We start from the raw sequence: 26,976 nt of genomic DNA, 5'->3' as shown, positions 1-26,976 counted from the left end.
TCAACTTGGCAAAACCAGAAAGAAAATGTAACCTATCTGAAAAAAAAAAAATCAATTGCTTAACTTTTATTTAAAACCCCAAATGTATCCCCATTAAGTTGGAAATGGCCTTAATATTCCTACAGAAACAGATGTAGAAGTTAAAATTATAAGTTAGAGAGCTAGAATTTATTCAATATATAAAATTCAGCTTTCTTTTTTTCATTGCCCACTCTAGCATTGAGGTCAGGGTTTTCTGTTCTGTGAGGAAGTCATTAGTTTTTCAAAACACACACATATGTATGTATACACACACACACACACACACACACACACATATATATATGTATATACATACACATTCATACACATTCTGTATAGATCTCTTCACCAGGTTTTAGGAGATAAAGTGGGGGAAGAAAAATAAATTATATTTATCCAATAAGTGTCCAATTCAATGGCAGGTATTTGCTAAGTCATGTTTCCCTTCCTCCTCCTAGCTCCCCAGCCTAGCTTCTCTCTTTCCTAGAAAAACTCTCATCTTTTGGGGACATTTTGCACTAGGCAAATCTTGCAAGTATCTTGGCTTCTACATAGTGAAGCAACTTTGTTAGGCTACCTAACTTTGTAATGATACATCCAGAATAAGATACAATCTGATGACCTACAGGAGGCCAGCCTAAAACCCATTCCCTTATCTCAATAAATTCTACTTTACATCAGCCTATGAAGCTACATGAAACACATATATGTTTTACGACCCATTTGACTACTCTGTGAGACTTTCAGAATGTTAGAAACACTGTTTTCTCCAGGAGGAAAGTTCTGATTGGCCCCCTGTAGGCCTAGAAGGCCATTATGCAAACTGGAATTTGTATGTTCAAGAATTCTCATGAATTCTCCGTTCCAATACTTGTGTGTACACAGTAAAGTGATGATTTCTATTATGATCCTGATCCTAAGGCAAAAAAAAAAGGGGGGAGGTAATAAATTATATTCAATTATCTAGAGTGTCTACATAATTGTAGTACAGTTTTATTAAATTAAAGATAGTTATCAGAATGGTTCTGTGGAGGCCGAGAAAATTAAGGCCATTCCACCTTAAGTTCAGCATTAACACAAGTACAGCCATCTCAGGCCCCTGTGAATAAGAGCTGAACTTTACCTTACTTCAGTTAAGCCCCATATTAGAATGAGAACAGAGCTCAAGCCAGTGGCAGGAAGTCCCATATCATATGAGAACAGAGCTTAATGCCCTTGAAAGCTCCATATCAGAATGTAAACAGAACTTGAGAAATTCCTCCACCCCTTCTGAAAGTCCCTTAGACCAGTCCATAAAACTAGGCTGGAACCCACCTCAAGGTCCAAGTCCCTGCTCTGCTGTCTCGGGTATACTTGGACCCAAGCTCGAGCTTGTAATAAACCCTTGTGTGTTTGCATCGGTGTCAGCTCCTTGGTGGTTTCTCGGATACGTAATCTTGGGCACAACAGTTCCAGTTTCTCAGAATTAGATGTCTGAGAAAACTACAGAGGAGAGAAAACCTGTATAGCTAAGCACAAAATTCATACATATTAATTTTGTCTAGCATTTATATAAGCATATAATATTGACCTAGTGTGTGATGCAGGAGGTCATCCTTCTGAGTCTTCATTCATTTATCTATAAAATGTTATGAACGTACCATGTCAGTTACAAATTCCTTCATCTCAAAGATCCTATCATTCTAATGTGGAATTGTTCCTCAGCTGATATAAAACATTTAATATTTATTAGAATTTGTTTCATAAACACACATGCATTTGATGTTTAAAATCTGTCAACTTATCAAAGACCTTGACTGATGAGAGAGATTAATAATTTTCTAAGCAAATGTTATAATTAAAAATAAAGGAGTGTGAAAAGGAGTAAAGGAAACCTCATTTAGAATGGAATCAAACACCCTCAGAGGGAGAGCTGTCATGAACACATCTTTGGTTGAAGGTTGCATAACCAGTAGGAAGAAGAAACGTAATAGTGAAAGGGAAAATAAGGGAAGGGAGAAGAAATGTGTGGGAAATATCAGAAACGGAGACAGAACGTAAAGACTGCTAACTCTGGGAAACGAACTAGGGGTGGTAGAAGGGGAGGAGGGCGGGGGGTGGGAGTGAATGGGTGACGGGCACTGGGTGTTATTCTGTATGTTAGTAAATTGAACACCAATAAAAAAAAAAAAAAAGAATTCTCTTGACAAGGGAGCACATTTGTCACATAGGAATTTCATTTCTGGTTTTTTTTTTTTTTTTTTTTTTTTTTTCATTTCTGGTTTTTAAGAAAAAGAAGGAGTATCTCTAAATGCTCCAGCAACAGCACAAAAATCACCACTTGCAGCCAATGAGAAACCACTACGACCCCAAATTCTTGTTTTTATCCAATAAACTTTTGTTTAAAACAACCCACCTCAGTTTCCTCCTAAAACCTGATAAAGGCTGACTTTTCCTTTGTCTCTTCAGTTTTTCCTATGGTTTACCATAGTTTTCCTGTCCTGAATTGCAATTCTCCTGCTATTCCCAAATAAACTCATTTTGTTAGTAAAGCAACTGGCTATTTTATTTTTAAGGTTGACAGGAGAAAATATTTGTGTTTTTTGCATTGCATCAATGCAGTCTTTTTTTTTAAATTAAGAGCAGATGGATATTTAGATATCAAAAAGAGCTAGTTGAAATATTGAACACTGTATTATTAAAACTCATCAGCTGAAGTTTGCTGACAAGAGAAATAATCATAAAACATAACCTTTTATTTCATCAGAGAAAGTTATGTCTGCCCAAGATCTGAAGCCCAACATCCATAAAATGGTTTCATACAAGTGACATCCTACTCAAAACAGCTGTCTGCAAGGAAAATAAATGGGATTTAACCTGCCATAAAATGAATTGCACAATTTATTTTTCTTGAGGAAGTCATGCCTTTGTGACATCGGTGAGCTGTAACAGTTTGCTTTGAAAAGAAGCATCTCTTTCTATGCCAAACCCATATTAATTCAACCATGTGGAGTTTTCTTCCCAAAAAAGCAGATGGACTTGTTCACTACTTGATGATGGAAGTTACCAGCCTTCACCTTTAAAATCACTGATTTCAAACATGAGCCCTAAATAATTGTTCAATCCAAAGATAGGTTGGTTATTAAGATGATTGGTTATTAAGGATGAAATATGTAAAAATTGTCACTCAGCCACTTAATGTCCTACAAAAAATGACAATTTCATATGCTTCAAACTAATATTTAAGAAGAAAACAAAACTGCAAGAGAACAAAATGATAGAAACATGACAGGTAGCTGAGATTTATCATCTCTTTGAAATAAAAATATTTTTAAAAAAGGCCTAAGGGGAGACTCAGAAAGCAACTACAAGTATTTACAAGCCCCAAATTGGCTAACTACTCTATAACGGCATTTTACAAGACATCTCACAATATAAATATGGTATGGTATGGTATGGCATGGTATGGTATGGTATGGAGAACCGTGGTTTTAATTTGTTTATTTCATTCATTTAAGTATACAAAATATTTTTTAATGACAAAGGAAAAGAAAGCAGTAACAAAATTTTCAACTGTAAAATTTGTTCTAATATTATATGAGATCTCTAGCATACAGTGCAACCAAGCAATGAAACTTAGGTCATACCTTTTCATTCTATTATACATAGTCCAAAATACTTGTTTTTTTGTGCTCAAAATTAATGTCGAAACATTTCATTCTGATGACTATGCTCTCGCACACTATATTCTCACATTCTACAGCAGAACATTTTTAAATAGCTTTTGTTAAAACTAACTACATAAAGTATCTATTTGAATGGGAGTTTCCACAAGCACACCTGTGTAAATTAAATATAAATCCTGCTAAAACTGAAATTAATTTAATCAAATTTAGGTTTAATCATTACTTTCTTTAGAGGACAGAAAGATAGAATTCCCATATGAATCTTTTGCTGTGTTCTGAACCTACCAGGGCCAGTGCTGTAAAGGCTAATTCATAAAACAGTTCATTAAGAATAACATATGCCTTTAGAGAATCTCAAAGTCCTCTATTTTAATTTGTAATAGGCACCTACTTAATATAGGCTTCTACTAGAATAAATAAAGGATTCTAGTAGTATCAGGAGAACTGTGAATCTGTGTATAATCCTCAGTTACATTCCTAAAAACTGGAGAGATCATTCACATTTGCAGTATAGAAGAAAAAGGACACGACAAAATGCTACTTTAAACATTAAGGCTCAAGAAAAATACATAAATCCCATTAGCTTTGTCGGATGCACTGTTTACGTAGACATGTACACCATGTGAAATTGGATTTTTAATTTAAAAGTAGAGATAGAAATCCCCAAAATGCCTTGCCTTTTGAGATAGATTCTATCAAAGCACATTCTGCCACTGATGGGCAACACTCATATTTTATGAGTACAAAATGATTCTTCTACGAGTTAATTTTGTATTTTGTAACTTCCAAAACTTACTCTTGTAGGTTATAGGCTCATTTTCCTCTGACCTTGAGAACACATTACTGCTTTACATTCATATTTATGACCCTAGGATATGGTGCCACTCTGTGTTTTGACTCCCTTTCAACCACAGATGCTAAACTAATTGGTAAAATGGAACTATTTTATTAAAACTATACATTTCACCATAATGCAACATGATATCCAAACTTATCAACCGAAATCAGAATAGCGTTCTTTGAAGTCTTTAGCAAGTGATGCTGAATTTCTAAATAAAAAAATATACAGTTGTATTTTACATTTTCTTAATTCCTGCCACTTATTAGTGTTTAATATTGTATTTTTAAAGTACAATTATCCTTACAATTTAAAACATAAATATTAAATCTGCACAATTACAAGAGTCGTCACAGTGATTCACTCTCAATAAATCTGAGACATAAAAATTGCGTGTCTCATAGTCTAGTGGAGTATCTGATGGAATACCAGCACTAAAACATTTTTGTTGACTGTCATCTCAGAATCTTTATATGCACTTTAGTGTTAGTATTTTATCATATAAAATAGAAATGCACTACCATTCTTTATCTATTTTATGACCTTTTCACACTGATGATATCTTCCAACTTCGAACAGTTGTAAAACATGTGCTAACTGATTTGTCGGCTTATGGAAACTTTCCTTAATGTACACTTGGAGACTACTTGAGTAAAATAGAATCAAATTCAAGACTCATCATTACCATTTGTGATGTAATTTAAAATATTCCCACCATTGTAAAGATGAATAAACACTTTCAACGATGTAAGGAATTGGAGATTTTTATGGTAATATGGATCTTTAAAGAAATTGCTGTGCTATTGGTTGATAATATATATTTTTCCATATAAATATTTCTATATATATTATAGGTATATAGATATATATTTCTTTTCCACACCCTGAACTTAGCGTGGAAATCATTGAATGATTCCAAAGCAAAATAGACTTATAAAATGTTAGAAAAGGGAGAAAAATTTACAGGAGAGGGAATAATGGTGATAACCTAAACATAGAGTGCTATAAAATGAATTCATCAGAAGGCAGAGCAAATGTCTATGAATCTATGGAAATGCTAAAATCTGTCAAAGAAATGTAATAATAAATGTAAAATTAATATCTAAAATATTGTAGAGATAATACTGTAGGATTTCCATCCCAGCCTTTCCTTACAGATTTATGAATCTAATATCAACTGCACACTAAACAATAAAACCAAGTAGGAACATGTATTTACAACAATATACACAAAAAACAGGAAATTTTCTAAATTATGCTACTTATGCATATTATTCATATTATTCATTACTCATATTACTTCGACCCCAATTTTGAAATACATGAAAGTTATTCTGAAACTTTGATTTACATAAAAATTATACAAAGATCATGTTGAAATAAAGATTCTGATACACCTGGATGGGGCCCGAGATTCTGCATTTCTAATAACCTTCAATGTGGTTCTGCTGCTGCTGGTCCGTGAACTACCCAATAAGTAATAAGGACTTATGCTGTTGGCAGAAAAGTACACTGGGTTTCTTCAAAGTTGCTTCTTTGCTGGGTTGGGATGACGGTTTCTAGTCCCTGATTTTCCCCCTAACTTGTACATGCAGCATAATAGTTCTTTTTGAACTTGAAATACTCCACTCCTAGCTTTCTTAACCAGGGGGTTTGGAACTAGCAGGAACAAGAGGGAGTGAGTCTGTGTGCACCTGTCTTGGGCGTGCAGAGCTGTACCTCCATACTTCCTTCAACAGAAGGGTGTCAGCAGCTCTTCTGGGACTAGCCTAAGGTGAACTTGCATTCATCTAAACGCACAAAGTTTAGAGAATTGTCAGGTTCAAATATGCCCTATCTCTGAGGTTAAGCCCCAGCTTATTTCACACATTTCAACATTTTCCATGTGGATGCTGTTAAGGTTGTCTGGAATTTGGAGATAAGCCCAGGATTAGTCCTGCTTTAAAGTCATCATGAAGCCTCGTTACAGGCCTCAAGTTAAGTTGTTAAATGTATTTCTGAGAGCTTGCTGGGGGAAAAAATAATCACATTCACTAACTTTGGTAAGCTTTGGATAGCAAAAACATAGTGTTGTTGTTGAAAACTTACCTGCAGGCCCATACTGTCATGTTTCTGGAGACAGAGGGCTTATGATAGGAGGCTAAAACAACATTCTGTTTACTGAGCCTAAAACAACATTCTGTTTACTGAGCCTGCTTTAGGAAGAATATCTAAACTGAGAACTGCTGGAGATGGCATGCACCTGTTTTTGTTTTGTTTTGTTTTGTATTTGATAACTGGGTCAACCCTATTCAAGAAGATTTTTAAAAATCACTTTGTAATATTTAAAATTATTCTATAATTATAAAATATTTTAGTATTTTTTTCTCTATTGCTATGAAAACAACTACTACAGAATTTGACGATTACTAGAGGGCTTACATTATTTGGAACCCTGAATTCCAAGTGATATTCAACTTGTGCTACTAAGATAGCTAACATGTTGGTTCTTCTTTTTTTTTCTTTTTTCTTTGCACATGTAGCTATTCTATTGACCTAAAGGACATAAAATATAAGGCAATAATATTTGATTAAGCCTTGTCAAAACTGTATTGCCTTTGGCCAAAGGACATTGCAGAATATCCAGAAAAGCTATAATGCAAAGGTGTTTAAATGTACAGACTTGAAATTAGAATGTATTTCTAAAAATAAATATAAAGTATAAAATTTCAGACATATAATTTCTTAAAGGAAGCCAAAAACCCATATCTTCCTGTACTTTAAATTTTGTCTGGCCTACTTAGTTTGATTTTTAAAGAACTGGTGAAAAAGGCCCTACATGTTGCAGGCTTACAATTTCTGGGTTGTCCAAAAAATGTATAAATACACTTTAAAATATATTAACTTTTAACAGCATGTGTAGAGATAATATCATAATAAAAAGAAGCAGCAAAATCGTCTTTGTCTTAGAGGCTCTGTAAACAAGAGATGTCCTAAGATACCTTCCTTCTCTTATAAGGGAGAAAATAAACTTAAAAGGAATTTTGATAAATACTCATGTAAGGCTCCTCATGTAACATAAGTAGGTAACGTGATCTTTTTATTCTCCTTTTGATGAACCTTTAGAATGTAATTTTTCTTCCATATCTGTAGTAAGTTACTTACCTAATGGTAGAATTTGATTTTTTTTAATGTTAAAGCAAACTTAACTTTTCTAACATGCTATAAATTACTACAATTTGTCCTCACATGCCCTCTGCCTTCTTTTGCTTCTGGAGACAATAAATGATAGATAGATAGATAGATAGATAGATAGATAGATAGATAGATAGATTAGATAGATAGATAGATAGATAGATAGATAGATAGATAGATAGATAGATATTCTTGTGGAATAGATTTTATTAAATTGAGAGGATCCTCACAAAGAAGTATAGACACTCTTTATTATAGCAGCAGGGGAATATTTGATGACTAGAAATCAATTTTTGAGAGAAATTACTCTCCTTTACAGGTGTACAATTCATTCAACCATTCAAGTCAGCTCTCCATCCTGACCTCTTTACAAGAAGTTACTTAGATAACTAAAAACTATCTTCACTTTGATTAAAAAAAATCTGAGAAATAGAATTCGTTAACCTGACATCATATAGTTAATAGTTGGTGTTGGAATTCTAACTTGTGTTTTTCATGTTAACCTTCTGTATTTCTCATAATTCAGGAAGGAGGATTGAATTAGGTCCACCTAACCCCCATATTTTGTCAGATGAGATTTTTTAATATGAAATAAAAATTTGGAAGAATAATCTTTCTTATTCAATGCAACTTTTGAATTATGACATATTCTAAAAGATTACAGAAGTATTTTATCACATTTTTCTTGCAAAGCTTATTTTTCCATATATCAAGAGTTTAACATAATTAAAATTAATATTCAAAATATTTTAACCTTTTGAAAGTTTAATGTTCATAAAATAATACTTTCAACTTGATAGTTCATAGGAATACAATCTCTAAATTAAAGATATACTAAAACATTAAAAATAATTGTTATCCTTAAAAATGCCCAATAGAAAAGTCAAAATCACCATTACTATCCCAAATAATCCTTTTTTCTTTGTTGTACTTCTGTTACACTAATTACATTGACAGTCTTCTGTCACTTCCCATGTAACATATGCAGAAGGATAGTCCATCAAAATTGTCACTGTACAAAAGATGACAATGATTTTATGTCAAGACAAATGTAGATGCCACTACTTTCTCCCTCTTTAAAGTTGTTCAAGTGAAAAATGTCTCTGAGAAAATTTCGGCAAAAAAATGCTCTGTAAGCCACAATTTTCTGCTACCAAGTGTTTCCTACTATATTATCTGTAGGTCAAAAGTCTGCTGTTAATTATGTAGAAAATGCTCCACAGAACATTTCTCTTAGTAGCAATCAACCACAAAAGACCATCTATTTGGTGATGTGCAGCTCCAGATCTTTACTTCCTCTTTTCATTCTTTTATTTAAAAGCAAAGTTTAAAGTTTTAGCTTTAATGCATTAAATATGTATTTTTAGTCTGAGGTATAGTGATTACTTTGAAATAAGTAGCCTCAATTAGAATAGAACAGAAATCAATGTGTTATTTAAATAAATTTGTAAGTAATAAATTCCAGCATTAGATACTGGATGCATTATTGGGTAGTATTAAGTGCATATCTACCTAAGCAACACTATTTGCCTTTACCTAAGGCAAAAACTATTTGAAATCAACCTAAATTACCAACTTGGTAGTTTGTTATTTTAATGAAATGTTAGACAACCTAATTCTGGTCATACAAATTTCAAAACATGTTAATTTCATGTAAACTATGAAGTATTTGAAGTATATCATTAAAGTCTGGGACTCAGTTAAAGAAAACTTAATATTAACACACTGAACAGTTTTACTTTTATAGAATTTTTGAGAGTATGAAGAAACTGACATTTTTGTTGCAAATGAGATTTTCAAAACTTCAGTTAACCCATTTGAGTTCAAGATGCAAAAGGATAACATGCAATTAAACTCTTTTACTGCCATTCTCTCTTACAGAAATACAGTATAGTTAAGCAGAGCTCCTTCATGCAATAAAATATAAGGTAGAACATTGCATTCCCAAACAGATGAACATCAATAGAAAAGGTTTCCTCCTGTTCACTCACATCAGCCAAAAGAGAGAAGCTTAACTTTCCATACAGTATTAACAATTCTCACATTCAGAACAAAGGTGATTAATGAAGCCCTAATCTCAGGAAACTTTCTATGATTTTATTTCCCTGTCTTATAAACCGTATCATGTTTTTCAGAATGGTAGAAATATTAAAGCTTCTGTCAAATTTTCTGATACTGGACTTTTTTGGTTCTTGTTCAGATAGGGAAAATAGTTGGAATTGCTAAGTAAAAATATTTGTGTTATTTACAATTTCTGGTATTTATGAAGTAACACAAGCACAACCTAGAGATAGATCATACAGGCAAATAATAGAGCAGATGCCTTTCAGAAACAGGAACAGATTTTGTAAATCTACTGGAATATTTCCCTATTCATATGTACTTACAATAACATATTTTACAATGTTTGTCCTGAAGCTGAAAGAACTTGAGGCATTTTGCCAACACCTGTCTAATTTACAACAGAAGTGTAATGCAAATGTCTTATAGTTTCCCAAACAACACCAATACCTTCTCATTCATTTCTTTTACATTTGGCCAACATTTTATGAAAGCACAACATAGGCAAAACTTCATAATCACCCTCCAGATAGAATCAGAAAGAAACATCAAAATAATTTTCCAATTTTTTTTAAGCCAGTGATGATTATGTAGGTAATAACAGAATTAAGTAAAATATATTAACTGTATCTTACCTCTATCACTGAAGTCATCTACTAGGATGATTTCTGCTATCAGACTCTCCGGAGTTCGGTTAATTATACTGTGGATAGTACGCAGGAGTGAAGTCCAACCTTCATTATGAAATGGGATAATAATGCTGGTGTTTGGCAGCCTTTCCAGGTACATCTTGTGCTTACAACTAGAGATGATAGAGGAGGAAAAAAAGCAATATCAAATGCAAAATGATAATATATCTTTTACTGCTCTTTACTCACCGTTATCAAACATCTGTGAAAACTAGACTTTGTCTAATACTTTTCCAATCAGAGCTTGTACATCATAATAATTACTCAGTTCATTCCTGAAATTCATTAATAATCCTCTTCACATGTGCTCTTAATGAAATAATTATTTATCCTTTTTGTATCAGGAGCTCAGATATTAGGTAAGAAATGCATGGAAACATGTTATTGTTGGTATAAACTTTTCCTAATATTACTAATAATAATGAGAACAAATTTTATGAGTTAAAATTTTTTTCACTTATAACATAGTTAAGGTTTAGAGAGCTTTCCTGAGAAGTTCTAGAAATCCAACTTCTGTAATAATTACGCTCAGTTAATCAGTTTGAGTTGTGTGTTTCAATGCTGGGCGATATTTAAGCTCTATGGGGATAAACACAGTTTTACAATGAAATAAATGAAGAGGTAATCTTAAATAAGCATATACTGATACAACCACATAATAACATTACCTTAAGATCCGAACCCAGACATTATCACATTTCTAGTGGAAATTATAAGCAGAGCCCATGTTGCTTTATTCATTATGAAAAAGTCTGAGATACCAAAAAGAACGTGGGCTTTAACTTTTGGCTTAGTTAAAAGCAATTTACTATGTGTAACTGTTATTTTTGCATATTTTTTATTTATGTAATTAATTTATAAGCTGCACAAGGACAGGAATCTGGTCTCAAATCTCATTTACTTCTTAGTTCAGCAAGTTGCCCAAATTTTATTGAGGATGACAAATTCACTTGTTTGTGAAATCTTTGAGTTACTTCAAAACTAAAATAGAGTAAAATTTCAATCAATTATTAAATTCAGTGAATTTTTTGATATGAATAACTTGAAATCAAAATATAGAGTGGAACTCTAGAAATGGTTTCAATTTAAATGTAAAAACACCTAGTGCTTCAGCTTTTGCCAGGACACAGGCTACTATTTAGTCTTGATGAGGAAACAAACCACAGCATGCTTTGATGTATGTGTAGATCTACCAAGATGTATAGAAATGCACTAGAATATTCAAAACATTACTTAAAATATTTTCCCGTTCGTTTCAAGACTTTATTTCAGTATGATCTCAATAGGATATATTAAAAATTGCTGTGAATCTACAATCAAAGTCGCCTTACAGCTTGGAAAAACATGACAATGTAATTAAAGCCAACAAAACTAACTATCTTGGAAAATAAAATTAAATATTTTAAATACATATTCTGAATATACAAATATAAACACTTCCTTTTTTATTCTGTCCCTTTATTATCAGTTATTTAATTTCAGAATTTATTTGTAACAATATCTATAAAACAAGTAGACTTTGTTGCTTTTAAATATGATGAAAAGAGTTGGCAAAAGCATCAAGATTATATCATGAAATACTAGACATTAAATGCTAGAAAAAAATCTGAAATTCATTTTAGGATAACACAGAATGGCTAAAAAATTATAATAGCGTATAAAAAAGATCTGTAAGTGATTTCCGAGGAAGTATTGTGAAATAGATGCTTTTACACAGAATGCACGAGTCTGGAAAAGAGTGCTAAAGTAATTCAACATACATTGCTATAATCATGGAGACCTATTCCAACAAAGCCAAAGACCCAGATTATGGTGCTTCACTATATCAATATTTTGAACCTACTTGTGCAAACCATCATACCCAACAACGCAACTGGGAATGCAACTGATATTCCCAATAAGGCAAATTATTTTTCAAACATAAGATGAGACATTGCATATATCACTGGGTTATAAATTAAATAAGAATTGCATTCAGAGCAATCCCCTCTAAGCAATCAATAGCGATGTATGACAGCTCTATACAATCTATTCAGAAAAAAGGCAGACACAGATGCAAGACTGATCCTATGCAAATAAGGCTTTCCTGCATAAAAATGCTTTCAATAATTTCTCTCTGTGAGTTCAAACTATTACCACACATAAGATGTGAAAAGATCTCTCCTATTCATTCATTCACCTAAATTACAATGATATACGAGGGTTGATATAAGCCAGGATCCAAAATGGAGATAAAACAATGATCAAAACCTAATCCTTGACTTTAAGACATTTACAACCTAAGAGGAGAAACAGACTAGAGAGCTGGAGTTTTAAACTTAAACTGATAATGTAGAGATTTTATAGGATGTTATAGTTGCTAAGAGAGTCCCCTGAACCAGTTTGGAAAGTGTTGCAGAAATTCAAGAGCTGAAGGTGGCCAGCAAAGATAGGTTCAATATATATTTAGGAATAAACTGACATGACTTGGTAACTGTCTGGGAGAAGAAGTTTAAGGAGGACTCCCATGTTTTGGACATGGCAATTGATCTTAAGAAATGCAGACTGACTAAGCACAGCGTGAGGGGCACATCTTCAGGGGTGCAAGGCTTGGAGGTGAGGAGGGGTTCAATTCTGACCATATTTAGGTTGAAGTGTCAAATATCCTGCTGAACAAAGCAATTATATATATGGTATACTCATCTTTTTGTCTATGTATATATCTATGTGCATGTATATGTTTTTGGCTCCAGAAGAGATCTGTTTTACTGGAGGAACAGGCTTGTGAGCGATAGGCTATACTAGATGGTGCCAGTGGACCACAGTATTTCCTGAGCATTCACCAGCCCAGTATATGACAAGAGGATCCTTTATTATACCTGCAGTTCGCCAACTGAGTGCTTTCCCTCATCTTTGAACAAAAGCAGATTAGAAGTTCTGGGGGGAAATTAATGCCCCCCAGAGCATGTATCAACCAATGAAGAAGGGAAGTTGGAGAATAAACAGTCCTATGATGAGATAACTGTGAGGTATATTCTATATTGTGTACCAGTTTCCCAGAAAGACTGACCTTCGGTTGCCCACAGCGATAAGCATGTTGACAGTATATCTTGTACTGGCTTTTTTCCTTTCCATGTCTTACTTCCTCATTCAGCCTTCCTAGGTACTTTCTGAGATTCCTCCTCAAAATTACTACAGTCAAGCGCTCCTGGGTGGCTCATTTGGTTGAGCATCTGCCTTCGGCTCAGGTCATGATCCAAAAGTTCCAGGATCAAGTCCTGCATGGGGCCGGGGCGGGGCTGGGCGGGGGTGGGGTGGGGCTGCTGAATTGTGAGTCTGCTTCTCCTTCTGCCCCTCACCTCACTAGTGCTCTCTCACTCTCTCTCACTCTCTCTGTATCTCTCAAATAAATAAAATATTTAAAAAATTACTACAGTCAAATTTTTGTCTCAAGGCCTGCTTCTAAGGGAAATTGTTCTTAGACATAGGCATATAAATTATACTGTACTTGTCAAAAACAGACTTTCAATATAAAGTGATGATCAAAATTCTTTAAAAAATATTACTTCTGTTGCATTATGAGGCTTGCAATTTGTTATGCATGGAGACATTTCAATTTTTTTCAATATTTTCATGTATGTATTTTATTTCTTTCAACTTCTTAATTTCTTTCTTTTTAAAAAAGATTTTAATATTTATTTATTCATGAGAGACACACAGAGTAGGCAGAGACGCAGGCAGAGGGAGAAGCAGGCTCCTAGCAGAGCCTGATGCAGGACTCGATCCCAGGCTCACAACCTGGGCAAAGGCAGACACAACCACTGAGCTACCCAGGTGCCCCTCAACTTCTTAATTTCTGATGCTCTGCCCAGAGTCTTCCCCATGCCTAATAAAATACAGCTATCATGACTTGACACAGTGTAATATAAAAATAGCCTTATGCTAATCAGCAGATTATTAGCAATAAAGTTACCTTCTTTACATGTATGTGTATAATTTTTTTTCAATTAGACCAACATGGAAAACTCCCTAATATCTTGTGCTGATTCATTTCTCAAATATTGAAAAATCATACTTTATACATCAGACGTCTAGGTTCACATGATGGCTTTACCACTCACACCCATGTGACAAGGGGCAGGTTATTTAACTTCTGTAAGACTAATTTTCTCTCTGTGGGGCACTGCAGGGGAAAAAAATGAATAAATTCATTAAATTAAATAATTAAATTTTATTTTTAAAAAATATTATATTTATTCATTCAGAGAGAGAGAGAGGGAGAGAGGCAGAGACACAGGCAGAGGGAGAAGCAGGCTCCATGCAGGGAGCCCGAAGTGGGACTCGATCCCAGGTCTCCAGGATCACACCCCAGGCTGCAGCCGGCGCTAAACCGCCGCGCCACCGGGGCTGCCCAATAATTAAATTTTAAAAGCCCCAACAACCTTCATAATATGTTCACGAGAATTAAGTTACATAATCCATGCAAAGAACTTAGTACAGTAAGCATATCTGATAATAGCAAAGGTTTGATAAATATTACATTATTGTCATTGCTGTTATTGCTTCTTAATTGTTATTATTTTATCTGAAGTCCTCTGTGGAAGGAGGGAGGAAACTAGGAGAGACTGGGACTACATGAGGGAAAGTGAGAGACACTTAGGATGGGAAGTTGAATAAATTATGGTTTCTTCCCTTAAGGATTCACAGACCAGTAGGCAGATATATAAAATGATTTGACTCAAATGACACAAGTGACATAATAGATGGCACACAGCAATCAGAGCCCAAAGGAAATATGGCTAACTTTGTCTGAAAGAATTAGAGAAGTCTTTATAGATGAGTCTGTATGTTAAGAATAGATCATGTAGGGTCTTTAAAGTGATTCTAAGGAATCTGGACGTTAGCCTGAAGTCAACGTGAAATATTTCATATACTGTTAGTGATGAGGGAGACAGGATCATGTTTACATATTAGGGCAGGCAATGAAGAGAGCAGAGATGAGACAGAAAGATTGGAGATTGTAATAGTTTTGGCAAAAGATAATGAGGATACTGATCTAATTTTTTACTCTAAAGAAAACCAGGGTTTAATCTGATTGAATTATATTTAGTCATTCTAGTACTTAACTTGCTCCAAAGAAACCTGAATTCATTCCCAACCTCAGCCACTGGATTCTTGGAGTTGTGCTCCAAATGACTGCTTCTCAGCATTACTAGAAATATTGAAGCATATCCAGGGCTTTATTAAGAATCTGCAACCTGTATATTTTAGGCTTAATTTCAAGTCAGGTTGAGAATGGAAATATGTTAAATATGAAAACAATATGGTAATATGGAACTGTGTTGAAGAAATAAGTAAAATAAAGTCAAACACAATTTATGTGTTTATGTTACAGGTAGGTAGCAAATTTCTGAAGAGAAAATAGGGACCAATTAAAACATTTTTGCATTAAGCTTATAGGAATATGAATGAAAATTCCTGTAATTATTGCATTTCATATTGCTATGTTATTTTAAAATAAGCATTTGCATAAAATTAACTTCGAGTTTAAGAATGGCTTAGAGATGAGTCATTAAATTAAGTAAGAGATGTTACATAACATACTTTTGTTAAATAACAATTCACCTAAATGATGGAAAAACACTCTTTAAATTTTAAATGTACCAGAGAGACAAAAGAAATAGTTTAAGTTCTTTAAAAAGTTACTTGAGAGAAATGACGAATCAGGAAGGTATATTAAAAAGCTAACAAAAAATTAATCTATAAATATTTTGCTAAACCATTCTTATTAATGAAAATAAATGGAAAGTTTCTCATATTCTTCTGTTTTTCTCAAAACAAAATACACAAACATTTTCTGATATTCCCTATTAGTATTTGATAAACTGAGAGATTTAAAAATTATTTTTAATTTGCAACATTGTCTATTTTAAATATAATGTCATTCCTTTCATACTTATATTAATTTATCTTTATAATTTCATTGATTTCACACACAAAAATAAGATGTTTTTTCAACAATAGCAATAGGCCAATCAATGCATTTTAATTCAGATATATAAAATAAGTACCAGACTTATTAATGATATATGTATACATATTCATATATATACACATACATATATATATTTATAGTGCTATTTTATATTTAAAGAGTTATTTTATTACTCATGCAACCAATGTCAACATTTTTATTGTGGGCATTTAACTAAACTTGCATTTGAGGTTCTTAAAACCTTCACATTTTCCTGACCATCACCTAAACATTCTGATGTGGAGAAGAAAAGCAAAAAAAAAAAAAAAAAAGTTTCTTTACAACTTACATCCCATTGACAAGTCCTTAAGACAGGCAGAGTGACCTTTCTGTATGAACTCAACTGCTCCTATGTTAATACTTTGCTAATGGCAAAGTCAAACTTAGCTTAACATTAGCCCAACCTCCAGGATCCTGTAAGTCTCCTTTAACATAAAAAAATTCCTTTGGAAACTTCCTTTACCTCAGCCCACCCCCCAACCCCCTTCCCCCCCACCAAGATATATGTTAGCAATCATCCTGCAAGCATATGGCCTCCTGGTATATATCTGAAGTGTCTCATGACCAAGGTTTTACTAGAGATTAGTAAATGACATTTTCCTAACAACAGCTGGCCCCTCAAGGTCCTGGTAACCTTGCTTCCAAATTCCTTAGAGACTAATGCTTTCCCTAATCCCCTCTCAACTTGAAAGTATATAATCAGCCACTCCTCATGACTTTGGTGCAGCTCTTTCTGCCCATGGGTCCTGTCTCTGTGCTTTAATAGAACCACCTTTTTGCACCAAAGATGCTTCAAGAAGTCTTTCTTGGCTGTTTGCTCCAGGACCCCAACATTTTCACATTGCATTCCCTCTTAGTACCTTAGGTTGAATATTTCATTTTGGGTACACTATCAAAACACAGATTTTTAAAATTTAAACTCTTGGATTGCAAGACATGAATAAAATGTTTCAGTGAACTTTTTTGCATATTTCAATCTATAGGTCATTCCGTTAGTTTATTTAATGTATGGCTTTATTTTTTGTCTTATTGTTTGTTTTTCTATTTGCTTATATTAAATATATCAGTCAGAATGTTATGTTGTGGTCATAAACAGCCCCAAATGCCAATGGCTCCAAACAATGGCTCCATCTTTCTTGCTGCTTTATTTGTTCACCACTGTTTGGCAGGAGAGTCTCTGCTCACTGCAGTCAGTGCAGCCAACGTTTTTACCATTTTTAATCACTCTGCTAGAGGTAAATGAGAACACTCATGGGTCTCAAGCTGGTAAATAAATGGTCTGTCTCTAAAATGACATATTGTGTTCTACTTACAACTCATTGGTCAGAATCAGTCACACAGCACAAGGGCCCAGAAAGTGCAATCCTATAGGATCCAGAAGGAATTACTCAGAAATATTTGACAAATAAGCGTAATGAACACAGCTATTTTAGGCTTCTGCCTTCTTTCATTCAAAAAAGGGTGGGAGGGGGAGAAAAGGAAAAATAGAAACTACCTGACAAGACTACATTTAGATAAAATTTAACTAAATCTCTTTAATTTCTTCATAGACAAAAAAAGTTATAATACATAAGGGTTCACATCTATAGAAACAGCTGCAACACATTTTAGAGCTGCAACCACATTTCAAAAATTATCAAATTTAGTTCCTTATTTAATTGAGAATTGAGACCTTTACAGATTTAGAAAGTTGAACAAATTATTTTACAGTCAAATTGGCAAAATAATATAGCAGGTAAAGAAATGGTACAATGATGGGTACTATTCCTGACCTAAAAGTTTACAATTTTCTGTAAAGCATTTATAACTCATACAGCTAGATAGCACAGAACAAAAAATAAGAACCCAATATTCATCACTTCTGCTTACATAATCTTTTGGAAATGTGATTGTCATCCTATTTTTTAGCCTTTAAAACATCTCTGTAAGAATCCGATCATTTAGAAGTATGTAAATGCTGTAATATTTTTAAATGGGCTAGGCAATTACTTTAGTACCTCAAATATTTTTGTGAAATGTACAATGTATTCTCCATAGATATTTTTAGAAATAAACCATTGAATAATATGTACAAATAAATATCTATAACTAAAAAATTATGACAAATTGTCATTTGAATACAGGCCCTCAAGGGGCCTGGACCTCTGGGCCAAAGGACTATTTGCATCACTAACATTTCACTATTAGGGAAAGAAAATAAGTAGATATAATTAAATTGTTAAAATCAGTGATAAAGAGAAAATATTAAAAGCAGCCAGAAAAAAAAAAAAAAAAAAGATAGAAATCCAGAGAAACACAGACCAGGATGGTAGCAGACTTCTTGTTAAAAATAATACAGGATAGTGAGGAAGTGGGGAACATCTTTTAGGTACAGAAAAAAAAATTAAAGAGAAAAATATTTTTCCTTAGTCAATGAAATGTACTTCAAAAACAGTCAAAATGAAAACATTTTCAGATATACAAATATTGAATGAACTAATTCATCAGAAAATCTGCACAAAAAGTGTTACAAGAAGTCCTTGAGAAAAATATACAAATGAAAATTTTTATGTAGACAAAAGAGAAAAAATAACAGGAAAGTTAATTATGTGGGTAAACAATAAAATTGCTAGTTTATTTTCAATATCTAAAAAGATAATTGCTTTGTGTACAGCAAAAATGACAGCAATGCATTTTGAGATTTATAATAGAAATTGAAGCAAAATGTATATTGACAATAGTATAAAGACCAGAGGTGGAAAAATGCATACATGCTTTTCTAAGGTTCTTATACTATAAATCAAGTCATAACATTACTTAAAGGTAGACCATAAGTTAATATTATATTCCATCAGCCCTAAACAACCACTAAGATAACACAGTAAAGAGTTATATCTACTATTCCCCCCCTCAAAAGATTAAATGGAATAATTAAATATGTAGTTAAACTGAAAGAAGCTACAGACAGGAGAAGAGGAGAATAAGATTAAATAGTAAAAATAGAAAATCAATAGTAAAATGGTATATTATGACAATCATATGGATAATCACATTGAATGTAAATGGTCTAAGCACCCACATAAAAGGGAGAGATTTCAGAGTACTGCCTGCTACCTCCAACAACTCATTTTTTTTTAAAGATTTTATTTACTTATTCATGAGAAACACAGAGAGACAGAGACATAGGTAGAGGGAGAAGCAGGCTCCATGCAGGGAGCCTGACATGGGACTCGATCCCAGGTCTCCAGGATCAGGCAGGCCTTGGGCTGAAGGCAGTGCTAAACTGCTGAGCCACCCAGCCTGCCCAACCCATTTTTAATATAAAGATGCAATAAGTTTAAAAGAAAATGTACAAAAAATAGAGCATGATAACACTAATAAAAAGCTAATTAGTCAATAAAATAGATTTCAAAGCAAAAAAAAAGTTATCAGGATAAAAAAGTTTGACAGTCCTTGATTTATTATATCCTCTCTATACTGATTTTACCTAGATGATTAATATTAAATTTTTTCTGGCTTATTTTAAAAATTTAAAGCTGTATATTTACCTATAAAGATGTTATATGTATAGCATTTAAACTAGTCTTGGGATGTATTTTCTATATCATTCCAATTTTCTATATCATTCCAATGCTTTTTTAATTTTTCCAGTATAATATTTGACCTGGGATTTATCCATAAAAGAATTATTCAACTTCTAATATTTGCATCTTTTCTGCATATTTTTTTGTTAATTTCTAATTTAATTCAAGTTTAATTATATAACATAGTATTAATTCAATCCATTGAAATTTGTTAAGAGTTTTACATACTCTTATATATATATAATATAGTCTATTGGGGTAAATACTTTCTGTGAAATTGAAATAAATGTTTAGTATGCAGTTACTGAAAGTAATGTTAAATATATGTAAATAAACACAAATAAAGCCAATTTATTGACAATTTTGTTTAAATCCCCTATAGTCCAATTAAATCTTTTGGTCCTCTTTAACCAATTACTGAGAGAGAATTGTTAAAATCTCCAAAATAAATATTTATCTAATATATACCACTCTTTCAAAAAGTAAAATTCAATCTTAGTATTTAAAATTACTATGTTGAGATGATTTAAAATTAAGAGAATGAAAAAAAAAGAAATAAAAAAATTAAATTAAGAGAATGTATTTCTTCTTCCATTTAGACTAATATCAAGAAAGGAAAGAAACATCTTGCTCTTAAATGATTTGATTTGTATATATTCTTAATATTTGTCTAGGGGGTTTGTTCAAGTAATAATAGCATCTGTAACAATATTACTCACCATATCATTGCTGATCAAATAACCTGAAGAATGGAATGTTTGTATGCTTTTAAAGATTCTTTAATTATATTAACATATTTCAGGTTAACATGAGAATAATACATCCTTTGTGAAACATATGAAACTTGGAACATTTTTCATTTAATGTTGAACATGTTAAAAAAATTGTTTTAAAGATTTTACTTATTTATTCATGAGAGACACAGAGAGAGACAGAGACACAGGCAGAGGGAGAAACAGGCTCCATGCAGGGAGCTGGATGTGGGACTCGATCCCAGGATCTGGGATCACACCCTGAGCCAAAGGCAGACGCTCAACCGCTGAGCCACCCAGGCGTCCCAAACATGTAAAATGTTATTGCATAGTAATGACTACATTAAACCGGCAAAGAGTTATATTTTGAGCTTCCTTTGGGGGCCCACGTTCTCCGTGATTTTGAGCCATTCTTTAATAATCATGGTAATAATCATGGTAATTCCCTGAAATGGTGATAAAGACAGTACCAATTCAGATCCAGTTACTTTCATTAGGATGTATGTGGGGGGAAACCAATTCAAAATACTACAATTTGCTTGACTTCACTAATACAGGGGAAAAATTTTATATATATATATATATATACACACACACAATATATATATGCATATATACATACATATACATATATATACATGTACATATAGTACATATTGACCTTGTTTTGATACATTTGTGTCAGTTTCAATATGATGTACAGAACCCTAATAAGTAATTAATTTATTGTCTCGGTCTATCCGAAGCCATTTAAATGGCTTTGCTGATAGATGACAGCTCAGGTAGTTTAATTCTGTGAAGTTTATTTTAAGAAGATTCCTGAACTAGATTATCAGAATAGCTAAGTATGTTATAGTTAGTCAACCACATCTACATATATTTTTTAACTTCTCAAGGGAATCACTCATGCTCAGAAAGGGGAGGACGTTTCTTTATATTCTTTCAACTTTTTGTCATTTGATTTCTTGAAAAACCATTTTGGTTCAGCTAAAGTTCTCTCGGCCCATTCTCAACAGCAGCAGAATAAAATGTCAACTTGGCATCTGGCTACTGACAAGCATACTATAGAGCATATCTATAGAAGTCATTTCCAGGCACCAATTTACATAGTAATTGTTTTAATGTCAGCATATTCAATTTTCAATGGCTGCTTTTAGTCACACTGTTTTTCTGTTCTAATCTTGCCATGTCAGTTGGGTTTGATAAAGCAGTGATAACTAGCAATTTATTTTGTCATTGACAGGCCTGAAAAATTGGTTTGGAATGCCGAGTATATGTAAGTGTGTTTTTTTAGTGGGGGTGGGAGATAATCACTATGTATGTATGTATGCATGTATGTATTTGGTCACCTATTGCATAGGAACTGTTTTGTAAGTTAATATTTTAGATGGTGATATGATTAATGCTTTAATGTAATGTGTTATTTTATGTCTATACTGAGGAACAAAAGAGTTTTCTGTTTCATGGCTCTGTTCATTGTAGCAGAAATATATTGAACGCAGAGGGAAAGGCAAAAGAGGAAGCAAGAGATACGCAGTGATCAGAATATGGAGGCAGGTGTTGGATTTTCTTACTCTGCTATTACTTTTAATGCAACAAGGAGTCTTTTAAGTATTTTAGCTGGGGGGATATAATGATCTGCCTTAATTCTTAGAGCTCACTATTGCTCGTTCTGCTGAATGTATTGCACAAGAGCAAGAGGGAGTGTGTAAAGGAGTGTGTAGGATTCCAATTAGGAAATGTTGGTGGATATAGTTGAGATTCAGTGATGTGCATGCATTAGAGATCCTATTGGCACTACCTTTTGGGTACAGAATTAATAAGCCATTGTAGATGAGATCAGCAAGGAAGGAGTAAATAAAATGAGGCACCTGGGAGCCAGTACAGAGCATCAGTGAACTTTAATATCTAGCCATCAGATAAAGATGAACTGTTTGTAGGGAATACTGGAAAGATCTGGGGATAAAAAGCAAATGTGTTCTCATTGCTCAAAACAGAGACAAAAGCGCTTAAAAATGAAAGAAGGGACAAAGTCTGGAAAGTTCCCTGAGACAAAGACTTTTAAATATATTGGATTTTGGCAACATGGAAATAATTAGTGACTTTGGCAAGAAAAAAATCTAATGACACTGCAGTGTCTTGAATCAAATTAGAACTGCTTAAGAGTGGAATGGGAGTTGAGGAAATCAATATTTATATAGAAGTTGGAGTTGATAGCTGCAGGGAAAAATAGGTAAAGAAGTCATTTTACAGATGTGGAGGTATCAAAGCTTTTTTATCATATAAAATTAAATTTAAGCCAGAATAATAAAATATAAAAATATTAATATCTAAATTCTCCACTTCTGCAGAAAATACCAAACACTTCAAAACAAATAGGCATATATTACTATATACAAAACCCTAGAGATTGGTATGTATGACATTGACTCAGATGATAAGGTCTACCAGAGGAATAAATCACTTCATTTGGTAATAATAAAGAAGTGAAATAAAATTATTTGTCTTGGAGAAAATGGAGAGTGATTTATTCCTTTAAATAGCTTTACTGAGATATGATTCACATACCATACAAATAATTTGTTTTATCATTTAGGATGCAAGATTCAATAGTTTTTAGTGTCTTCACAGCCTGTGCAACTATCAGCATAAACAATTTTAAAATATATTTATCAGTTCAGAAATAAAACTTATACCCTTCATTTTATCCCTTCACAGACCTAAAGTAATTACTGTTTATTTTAGTTTCTACAGATTTCCGTTTTCTGAACATTCACATGAAGAGAATCATATATATTATGTGACATCTTGGATCTTGTTTTCATTTAGCGTCATGTCTTCAAAGTTAATCAAAGATGTAGCATTTATAATTATGTTATTCTTTTTTATGACTGAATAATCTTCCATAATTGTATGGATATACCAAATTTTCTTTATATACTCATCCGTCAGTGGACATTTGGGTTTTTTCTACCTTTTGGCTATTATGAATAAGGTTGCTATAAAAATATATAATTTTTGTGGGGACATAAGTTTTCATTGCTCTTGAGTGTATACCTAGACACGGAGTTGCTGAGTTATATGTTAATTCTGTATTTAACTGTTTGAGGAACTGCCAAACTATTTTCCGAAGAATTGATGCCATTTTGCATTCCCACAAGAAACATGAGGATTCAAATTTCTCTACATCCTTGACATTTTATTTGAACTCTTGGCTCTCGTTATCCTACTGGATGTGAAGCGGCATCTTATTTTGGTTTTGATCTTTATTTCTAATGATTAATAATGATGAACATCCTTTCATGAATTTGAGTATTCAGATGATCTGCCCATATTTTAACTGGGTTGTTTGCCTTTTTATTATTGAATTATAAAAGCTCTAATGTATTTTAGTTACAATTCCTGTATCAGATAAATGATTGGCAAATATTTTCTCTAAATCTGTGGGTTATCATTGCCTTCCTGAGGGTATACTTTGAAGCATAAGAATTTTTCATTTGATGAAGCCAAATTTATCTGTTTTTTTCTTGTATTTTTTATACTTTGGTATTATAGCTAAGAATACTTTGTCAAATAAAAGGTCATGAAGATTTATTTGCACATTTTTTTCTTTTAACACTTACACTGAGGTCTTGGATACACTTTGTGTTGATTTTTATGTTTTCTGTGTAAGGATCATTGTTTTGCATGTGGCTGTCTAATTGTCTCAATACCAATTATTTAAAAATATTTTGGGGGGGGCAGCCTGGGTGGCTCAGTGGTTTAACGCCACTTTCAGCCCAGGGCCTGATCCTGGAGACCTGGGCTCCAGTACCACATCAGGCTCTCTACATGGAGCCTGCTTCTCCCTCTGCCTGTGTCTCTGCCTCTCTCTCTCTCTCTCTCTCTGTCTCTCATGAATAAATAAATAAAATCTTAAAATAAAAATATTTTTTTCCATATTGAAAAGTTTTGCTAATCAAAAAATCAATCGTGGATGTATAGAATTATTTCTGGACTCTCAATTATATTCTATTGATCCAAATATCTATCCATACACCAATGCCACACTATCTTAATTACTGTTGCTTTATAATAAATTTGAAATCAGGAAGCATATGTCATCTTATTTGACTACTATTCTTCAGGATTGTTTTGACTATCCTCGTCCCTTGCAATTTCATATAAATTTTAGGATCAGCTCATCAATTTCTGCAAAGATATCAGCTGGGATCCTGATAAGGAATTCACTGAATTTGTAAATCATTATGGAATGTTTGGCCATCTTCACAATGTTAAATTTAATCCACAAACATGAGATGTTTTTTTCATTTCTGGAATTTGCCTTAACAATGTTTTCTAGTTTTATTTTTTTTTTTTTAAGATTTTATTTACTTATTCATGAGACACGAGGGGGAGGCGGGCAGAGATACAGGCAGAGGGAGAAACAGTCAGAGGGAGCCCGACATGGGACTTGATCCCGAACCTCCAGGATCACATGGTGGGCTGAAGGAGGCGCTGCCCTGTTTTGTAGTTTTCAAAGTATTATGTTTGATGTCACTTTTGTTCAATTTATTCCTAAGTACTTTGTTCATTTTGACTTAATGGTGAATGGAATCGTTTTCTTAATTTCATTGTCAGATTATTCATTGTTATGTGTATAAAAATAAAGTGATTTCTGTATATTGCTTTTGTACCCTGCCACCTTGCTGTACTTGTTATAATAAGTTTTATTTATTTATTTTTTAGTGTATTCACCAAGATTTTCCATACAGATTATGTCATCTGCCAATTAATTAATTGATATTAATTCTTTCTTTCCAATTTAGATGTCTTTTATTTATTTTTCTTGCTTAATTGCCTGGGCTAGAATATACAGTACAGTGTTGAAGTGTTGAATAAAATTGGTGAGAGGAGACATCCATTTTATGCCATAATCATATGGGGAAATACATCCAATTTTTCACCAGTAAGATGTCAGCTTTTAAAACTGGCAGATTTTTATGGTGCCTGAATGGCTCAGTCAATTAAGCATATGATTCTTGGTTTCAGATCAGGTCCTGATCTCATGGCTCATGAGATTTAGCCATATGTTCAGCTCTGTGCTGAGTGGGAGTCGGCTTGGATATTCTCTCCCTCTACCCCTTCCCCCACTCATGCTCTCTTTCTTTCTTTAAGATAAATAAATAAATTTTTTAAAAATGGCATATTTTCTCACCTTTTTAATAAATAGGTTAAAATATTAATCTCTACTCCTCATTTCAATAAACTTCTGTGGGTGGGAGTAAAATAAAGAAGGAACAAATTTAGAATTGCTATTGCTGGATTAATCTTACAGAATAATATACAACACTATATCAAATTCCCATTTTCTTCTCTTTCAGAAATTAAAGTTGTGAATCCCTTTTTCAACCTTACGTTTTCAGTTTTATGTTATTTGATCCTTTTCTTGTTAAAAGGTTACAAAAATATACTTTAAAATTCACTAGACATTTTTAAGCAACTGTAATTTTATTTTTAGAACTTTTTTTTTGGTTTTATTTTTTATGTTGTGTGTGCACTGCACAACTTTCAAATTACCAGTCTTTTAGACTCTAGTGCCCTTGTGCTCATCCTCATTCCACCTTTCTAAGAATCTGTTTCATGATCTGTCATTTATTCCAAAAGCTAAATGTCTAACAGCTCTTGAACTGTTAACTATCTTAGGAGAATTTTCCTTTCAACAAGACATACTTTTTAGTTATAGTGATAAAAACTCTTCCATATCTTTCAGGCGTTAGTCAATAAATGAGATGTGTGTGTAATTATTTTGTTATTTTACTATGGTTTTTAAAAAAAGTATCCCTAGAAACATAAAAATGTACTGAAGTCTATACTAGTTTGCATAAATTGGCTCACAAAAAATATTGAAAGATACTCATTTGAATTATAGTTGTGAATGATTATTTCCTATCTGCTGTTCCTGGTCATTCTTCTCCCAATTTGCTGTTTGTGATTAGCTGGGGGGTCTTTCTTTATTTCTTTAGTCTTGGCGATTCGGGCGGGCGTCTGCGTTTCTGTTCTTGTCGGATGGCGTTTGGGTCGTGTCGGGCTTCGGGAGGGCGTGCGTCGGTTCGGGTTGTGCTTCTGGGTTCTTCTTTCTTTCTTTCTTTCTTTCTTTCTTTCTTTCTTTCTTCTTTCTTTCCTTTTCTTCTTTCTTTTCTTTCTTCTTTCCTTCCTTC

General features: G+C 33.1%; 1 protein-coding gene across 1 annotated transcript in view; it reads right to left on the bottom strand.

Moving 5' to 3' along the window:
- GALNTL6 (polypeptide N-acetylgalactosaminyltransferase like 6) overlaps positions 1-26,976 on the bottom strand; it is a 1,157,792-nt gene that overhangs the window by 626,653 nt on the left and 504,163 nt on the right. Inside the window, exon 5 of the mRNA XM_038573594.1 lies at positions 10,395-10,561. Within this exon, the coding sequence (XP_038429522.1) occupies positions 10,395-10,561 (167 nt within the window). The remainder of the gene's footprint in view (positions 1-10,394; positions 10,562-26,976) is intronic.

This window comes from Canis lupus, chromosome 25 (genome assembly GCF_011100685.1).
Source record: "Canis lupus familiaris isolate Mischka breed German Shepherd chromosome 25, alternate assembly UU_Cfam_GSD_1.0, whole genome shotgun sequence".
NCBI classification, from domain to species: domain Eukaryota; kingdom Metazoa; phylum Chordata; class Mammalia; order Carnivora; family Canidae; genus Canis; species Canis lupus.
Note: the sequence above shows the minus strand (reverse complement) of the source record. Positions and strands in the feature narration are given on the sequence as shown.